General features: G+C 42.8%; 1 protein-coding gene across 7 annotated transcripts in view; it reads left to right on the top strand.

Annotated features, from left to right (window-relative positions):
• Window positions 1-1,990: 1,990 nt before the first annotated feature.
• LOC122557439 (phospholipid-transporting ATPase IH-like) overlaps window positions 1,991-7,571 on the top strand; it is a 162,222-nt gene continuing 156,641 nt past the window's right edge. For 4 of the 7 annotated variants that reach the window (XM_043705187.1, XM_043705188.1, XM_043705186.1 and 1 more), the window contains exon 1: window positions 2,053-2,414. In XM_043705187.1, coding sequence (XP_043561122.1) covers window positions 2,388-2,414 — 27 coding nt within the window. In that variant the 5' untranslated portion in view covers window positions 2,053-2,387. Of the gene's footprint in view, window positions 2,024-2,052; window positions 2,415-7,571 lie in introns of those variants that run through there. The other 3 variants (XM_043705184.1, XM_043705185.1, XM_043705189.1) reach the window with 2 other exon arrangements.

The following is a 7,571-nucleotide window of genomic DNA, read 5'->3' on the forward strand; positions in this document are numbered from 1 at the left end:
TAGTAGAGAGGATGTTTCCACTGGCAGGTGAAGCTAGGACAAAAGGGTATAGCCTCAAGTTTAGAGGGAGCAGATTTAGGACTGAACTAAGAAGGAACCTCTTCACTCAGAGGGTTGTTAATCTATGGAATTCCTTGCCCAGGGAAGTAGTTGACGCTACTTCAGTAAACATTTTTAAAGCTTACCAAAGAAAATTATTTTGAAAAATAAAGGAATGAAGGGATATGGTGAGAGCATGGGTAGGTGGATCTGAGTCCATGAAAAGATCGGTCATGATCTTTCGAATGGCGGAGCAGGCTCGAAGGACTAGACAGCCTACTTCTGCTCCTAGTACTTATGTTGTTCTTACATTTGTGGAAGAGAGTTCTAAACATCAACCACTCTGTGTAGAAATGCTTCTTAACATCTCTCCTGAACAGTCTGACTCCAATTCCCTGACTATCTCCCCTAGTTCTAGAATCCTAGCCAGTGTAAGTAGCTTTATCTATCCTGTCTTTTCCTGTAAATATCACAAAGATTTATTTCAGATCACTGCCTAGCCTTTTAAATTGTAGGGAAGACTGGCCTTTTTTTAATAGTCTTTTCTCATAACTTAAGCCCTGAAGTCCAGATATCATTCTTGCAAAGTCGTACTCCCTCCAAGACTACTATGTCCTTCCTAATTTGTAGTGCCCAAATCTGTCAACAGCCACTCCAAGTGGATGAATGAATGAGTTTATTGTCAAGTGCATTTTACGGTGAGAAAAACAGCATTGTGAAAAGCTTTTCCAGTATTGCCACGATCAACCACCATTTTGAATAGTTTTATGAATAAGAAAAAAAAATAGCTTGAAGAGAATCCATCAGTCTTGCTCATCATTCAGGATACCTGTGCCACTAGTGATATGTAACCGTGGGGATACCAGTATTTTATTGTATATTAAACAAAAGTTTTGAGGGATAACTATCCTGTAAGAAACTTAGTCCATCTCAACACTGGCATCTGCATATCACATTTTGTAAAATGTAGCAACAGAAATAGGCCAATTAGTCCATCAGGTTTTCTCTGTCATCCAATGAGATCACAGCTGAGCTGATACTCTTCAACTCCACTTTGCTGTCTTTTCAACATAATCCTTGGTTCCCTTAGTGATTAAAAATCTATCTCAGCCTTGAATATACTAATGACCCTGCCTTTGTCCCTTTCAGTTCTGATTTGAATCCAAGTCTTTGGAAGCACAATACTCAAGCAAGGAAATATAAATATTTACCAATCAACATCTTTCAGTGAAGTTATTACACACTTCTGCAACAGGTGAGACTCTTTAAAATTCATTCACAGGACGAGAAAGTCAGCAATTATTCCCCATCACTAATTGCGCAGAGGGCGGTTAAGAAACAACCACATTGCTGTGGGTCTGGAGTTACATGTAGGCCAAACAAATAAGGACAACAATTTGTTTCCTTAAAAGGACATTAGTCACCCAGATTTTATTTCAACAATAACAGTTTATGGGTCATCATTTGACTTTTAATTCCAATTCTTTTTAAAATCCAAATTGCCATCGTGACATTTGATCCTCAGTACCCAGAACATTGATAGGCCTCTGGTTTAACAGTCCACTGCCAATACCACAAGTCCATTGCCTGCCCTAAACTGACTCAGAAGGAGGAACATTACTCCCGCGTCACAGTATTCCTGATGAAGGGCTTTTGCCCGAAACGTCGATTTTGCTGCACCTCGGATGCTGCCTGAACTGCTGTGCTCTTCCAGCACCACTAATCCAAAATTACAGTATTGTGTGTGAGCCCAACCTCAGGGGGACCTCAGTGGGCTAATGTAGGTTAGGTGGGCTTGGATCGGCGCAAAATCGAGGGCCGAAGGGCCTGTACTGCGCTGTATTCTTCTATGTTCTAAAGGGACACATGGTGCCTTTAAATATCCAGCACTGAAGGCTGGGAGTAATTTGGAGTTTCCAACTGCAGGCGAAGAACTACACCTCCCAGGATTCATTGCGGGAAGTGCATGCGTAGTGGCGTGAAGGTAAAAAGGGCGGTTCGGGGTAACGGCAGTTGCGCGAGAGCGTTTGGTAGGCGGGAGAGGGAACAGATGGAGAATCAGTGGAGATGGTGACTTCCCGCTGAGTTGTGTTGACTGCATTCTCTCCACCTCTGAAGAGGAGGAGAGATATACAGTGAAGGCGGCGCCTTGGGAAATTGTTAAAAGGGAAATCGTTCGGAGACTGTCGGAAACCGCGCGCCCTGAGGGGGATGGGAGGCGAGGGGGATGGGTGGGTTAGGGGTAAAAACCGAGCCAACGCCGCTGTGATGCTTGGGCGCCGAGAGGCCGCGGCGGCGAAGCCGGAATTCAGCGGCTGAAGGGAGAGAGGAGGGGGAGACGGCGCGAAATGTTTCGCTGTGCAGTTAACCGATGGGTGAGTGTCCTTCGCTTCTCCCAGGTAGCGAGTGTGGAAGCTCAGGTTTAACTCCTTACCGGCAGCGGTGGCAGAGGGGTGCGTGAGGTCCCCCTGAGGTTGGGCTCCGCGACTGAAGCGCGCGGCGGCGCCTCCGAACGTTGCCCCTGGAGTTGCTGCGTGCAGCTCAAGCCACAGCACCCGCTGCAAGTTCCCGTGCAAACCGCAGCAGCTCCCGTCAGCCATCCTCTTGTGCATCTCCACTCCGCTTGCAAAGTTGTCCTCTTTTTTTTTTCTTTGAGCTTTTCTCTTCTCTTCCCCCCCCCCCCCCCCATTTCTTCTCTTTGCTCCTTTCTCTCCCACCTTTTAATCGCAGATATGAAATCAATGTGTCCGCGTTGGTTTATGACATTTGTGTTTTTAAAATTCCTGCAGACGTCAGGGTGCATTCTTGCGATGTTGATTTTGATTATTTGCAAGTTTTAAGTATTGCATTTTCATATGCAGGTTGCATTGATTAATTGATAACCTGCTGCAGTCCTCGGTGAGGAATTGTCTGCGTAAAATCTTATGGGACGTTTGATGTGCCGACATCGCGTCTGAACAAGTTTCTAATTTCTTCACTGCTGCTCCGTTGCGTTTCGAGAGGCTGCGATAAGTTTTCTTGCCGATTTAACACATTTTCATTCGAAGCTTCGTGGTCTGCGCTTTGGGACTTGACTTTTGCTGTCTCAGTTTTGTAAACATTTCCAGTATAATTTGTAAAATGGGCTGCAATGTTCTAAGCTAGCTGATCTATAGTTAGAATAGACAGTTCTCCAGTGAGCTATACAGAAGATGTTTTTACTAGTGACTGCAATTATTAAAACACCGCACCTAAAATTAGCAACATCTTTTCGATTCTTTGGTCAATTTTATGGGGCGCAGGCTTTAAACGCCGGTATGTTGAATATGAACTAAATAATGAGACTGCATCCGTTTTGTTTTCATAAGCAGTACCATCTTTGAGGATAGGGAATTGGAGACTGCAGGTTGAATTTTAGTAATTCATTCACAATCTGTATTAGCATTGGGAGGTTTCAATGTGAATCGTGATTCTTCGCCCCCCCCCAAAAAAAACTGAGGAACTATGTGGGATGTGGCGATTTTTTTTCCATCCGTCACCCTGGTAGAGTTACCATTGTACGTATTAAAAAATAGAAAATGCTCCCTGTACAAATTTAAAGTATTTGGTTTTCTTTCAGTCACTGGCTTGTGCTGCAATGTAGTTTGTGTGGGAGTGTCAGCCACTCTCCAATGCAACATTTGATGAACTGACCACTTTCAATGTGAACATGTCTGTTGATGACTTGGTTGTTCAAATTGAGTATATTCTTCTCCAAAAGCTGCAGGTCCTTTCTAGTCAGGATCAGTAGATAGTGAGTAGGAAACCTAACAGAGGTTTTCTACATTTTGAGATGCTGTGGCAAATTCCTGAGCTCACTGTCTTAAAGTCTATAAAATTGCTGTATAACCAGTTGTCAAATATTTTCAAGCAAATATAGCATGACATTAAAGCCATTCGTGTTTAACCCCTCACTCAAGATTGCATGGTGATTAATTTGTGAGCATGTTTTGGAACTTGAGTGTTTTGGAGTCATTTCAAACTGTATCAGTTCTTTAATTAGAGCCATGTAATACATGTAATGGGATGATTTTGTGTCGACCTTTATGGAATACAATATATACATCTATGATGTCCTCGTGGACATGTAGTTGGCTAAAATGGGGACTGACTTTTAGATGTTAAAAGTACAGTCTGAGTATTTTGTTATATTTGGCAGAACAAGTCACAATTAATCTATGTTTAAACTCTTTAAACCACAAAGATTGCAAGTATTTTTAAATATAGTGCTTGCTTAAATTTAATAACTGCATTACACCCATCTGACCAAAATTGATCAAACTTTAAAAAAATTGCTAATAGGACATTTCACAAGATTTCCATTTACTGTGAAAATATTAGATTAGATTAGTTACAATGTGGAAACAGGCCCTTCGGCCCAACAAGTCCACACCAACCGGCTGAAGCGCAACCGACTCTCCTACATTAACCCCTTCACCTAACACTACGGGCACCTTAGCTTGGCCAATTCACCTAACCTGCACTTTTTTTTTGGACCATGGGAGGAAACCGGAGCACCCGGAGGAAACCCACGCAGACATGGGGAGAATGTGCAAACTCCACACGGTCACCTGAGGTGGGAATTGAACCATCTAATGAAAGTTTGATAGTGTGTTGTAATATTTTTGATGGGAAATTGGTCAGAGTGCTGCTAAATGTTTAAACATTAACCCTTTTGAGTATTGCTGAAAAAGGCAGAAAGTTTGTGAAAGCTTTCCATTTTGCACTCATCAGGACATTTTGTAAGAATAAGGGATACGCAAACATTTATGCTGTCAGTTGTTGGCAAGTGGACTCTAGAGGTCCTATTCCTGATGAAGGGCTTATGCCTGAAATGTTGATTCTCCTGCACCTTGGATGCTGCCTGACCTGCTTTGCTTTTCCAATTCGACTTTGGAGGTGTTGCCATAGAGGATTCACCCATTATGTTCTTTGATAATTAACTACAAGGCGTTAAACTTGAAACTAGGTGAGTTGACCCTGCTTGGTCAGTGTGTCACCTGACAAAATTAACCAGTGAGTGTCTATCACCTATTTTGTTGAGTTGAACCAGGTACGTTCTGTTTGCACCAAAAAGGACCTAATAGGTGGCATCAAATAAATTGTCAAATATTCATCTAGACTAATTGGGTGGGTGGACTCAACATATGTTTTAATATGTTGTGTTTGAGAACCTTGGTGCTGTTTTTAAAAAGGACTTAATTAGCAGAATAACAGGGCATTTGTGGATTTGGTACTTTTTTAGATTTTCAGAAGACTTTTGATAAAATCTCTAGTTCGAAGCAAGTTAGAGTACATAAGTTTAGGAATTTGGTTAAGAATAGAAACAAGGAATAAATTGGTAATTCTTGAATTGGTAATCTGTGACTAGTTTGGTACTTTATTAACGATTTGGATGTGGGTTGCCACGTAATAGTTTCAAGTTTGGTAATACTAATTGGAAATGTGAGGAGGATATATAGAAGCTTCAAGAAGATTTGCATAGACTAAGTGAATGGGCAAGAACAAGACTAGTGGAATATACTGGCAATTATAAAGTTATTCACTTGGGATGAACAAAGATATGGAGTACTAAATGGTGAGATAAGAACGTTTTGATGCCTGTAGTAATGTGAATGTGCTTCTTTGAGCAAGCAATGAAGAAGGCATTTGGTATGTTTGCCTTTTTCATGAGGATTTGACAATAAAAATGACCATCTCTTGTTGCATTTGTGGTGTTTTGGTCTACAAAGAATATAATTGTCATAGAAGTAGTGCAATAGACATTGACCAAACTAATTCTTGAGGTGGTGGGATTGGCTTTTCAAAAGACTGGGGTCTATATTTTCTAGAGTTTTGAAAAATTTAAAGATTTTTTTTTAAATAACCAAAATTCTTACAGACTTCCAACGGATATTTCCAATACCTGGGGGGTGTCTCAGACTAGGGGGTGCAGTCTTAGAAAAAGCCGTTTTAGGATTGAGATGAGCAATTTCCTCACTCAGATGGAATTAAAACTTTTTGGCATTCTCTTCCCCACCGGGCTGTGGAAATTCAGTCATTATATGTGTTTTAAGTCAGAGGTCAATGGGTTTGAGTATGAAAGATGGAAAAATATGGGATAATATGGGGAAAATGGTATGATCTAATAAATTGGCAGAGCAGGTTTGAGGATTGACCTGCTTCTGATTTGATTTTATTGTATTTAGGTACACATGGCAATGAAAAGCTTTGTTTACGAGCAGTACAGGCAGACCAGAATAAGCGAGGATGTACAGATCATAGGGTGAAACAAGAAAACATAAAACTATACAAGTCACATTGCACAAGGCATGCCCTAGGCAAGATAGTCATTAACAAGATCAGCATTATTTGAATTTAGAGAGTCCATTCATCAGTCTAATAGCAGCTGGGCAGAAGCTGTTCCTGAACCTGCTGGTGCATGTGTTCGAGCTTCTGTATCTTCTGCCTGATGGAAGAGGCTGTAAGTGAGTGTTTTGGGGGTAGGATGAGTCTTTGGTGGCAGTGATTCTTGTAAATGGAGTCCATGCATGGAAGGTTGGCTTCCGTGATGGTCTGGGCTGTGCACACAACCTTCTGTCGATGTTAGTCTTGGGCAGAGCTGTTGCCATACCAGGCCATTATGTACCTGGACGGTGTGCTTTCAATGGTGCTTCAGTAAAAGTTGATGAGGGTCCATGTGGATATACCAAATTTCCTGAGCTGCCTCCGGAAGAAGTGTTGATGTGCCTTCTTGACCATCGCATCTGCGTGAGATGCCCAGGACTGGTTGTCAGTTATTGTCATTCTGAGGAACATTATGCTCTCCACCTTCTCAACCTCCGTTCCGTTGATGGAGATGGGGGGCATGTTTTGCTTTTTCTTTCTGAAATCGATGATCACTTTAGTTTTGCTGATATTGAGAAGTTGTTCTCATTACACTCCATCAAGCCATCTAACTCCTTCCTGTATTCTGACTCTGTTAGATATCAGGGAGAAAGTGAGGACCGCAGATGCTGGAGATCAGAGCTGAAAATGTGTTGCTGGAAAAGCGCAGCAGGTCAGGCAGCATCCAAGGAACAGGAGGGCCGACCCATTGTCTCAGCCTGCTCCTGCCCCACCGAACTCACCTCTGCATACCTCGACATGGTCCTGTCCCCCTTAGTCCAAGAACATCCCACCTACGTTCGGGACACCACCCACTCCCTCCACCTCCTCCATGATTTTTCACTTCCCCAGTCCCCAACGCCTTATCTTCACCATGGACATCCAGTCCCTGTACACCTCCATCCCCCATCACGAAGGACTCAAAGCCCTCCGCTTCTTCCTTTCCTGCCGTACCAACCAGCACCCTTCCACTGGCACCCTCCTTTGACTGACTGAACTGGTCCTCACCCTGAACAACTTCTCTTTCCAATCCTCCCACTTCCTCCAAACGAAAGGAGTAGCCATGGGCACCCGCATGGGCCCCAGCTATGCCTGCCTCTTCGTAGGATATGTGGAACAATCCATCTTCCGCAACTACACTGGCACCA

Source organism: Chiloscyllium plagiosum, chromosome 15 (genome assembly GCF_004010195.1).
Source record: "Chiloscyllium plagiosum isolate BGI_BamShark_2017 chromosome 15, ASM401019v2, whole genome shotgun sequence".
Lineage (NCBI taxonomy): Eukaryota > Metazoa > Chordata > Chondrichthyes > Orectolobiformes > Hemiscylliidae > Chiloscyllium > Chiloscyllium plagiosum.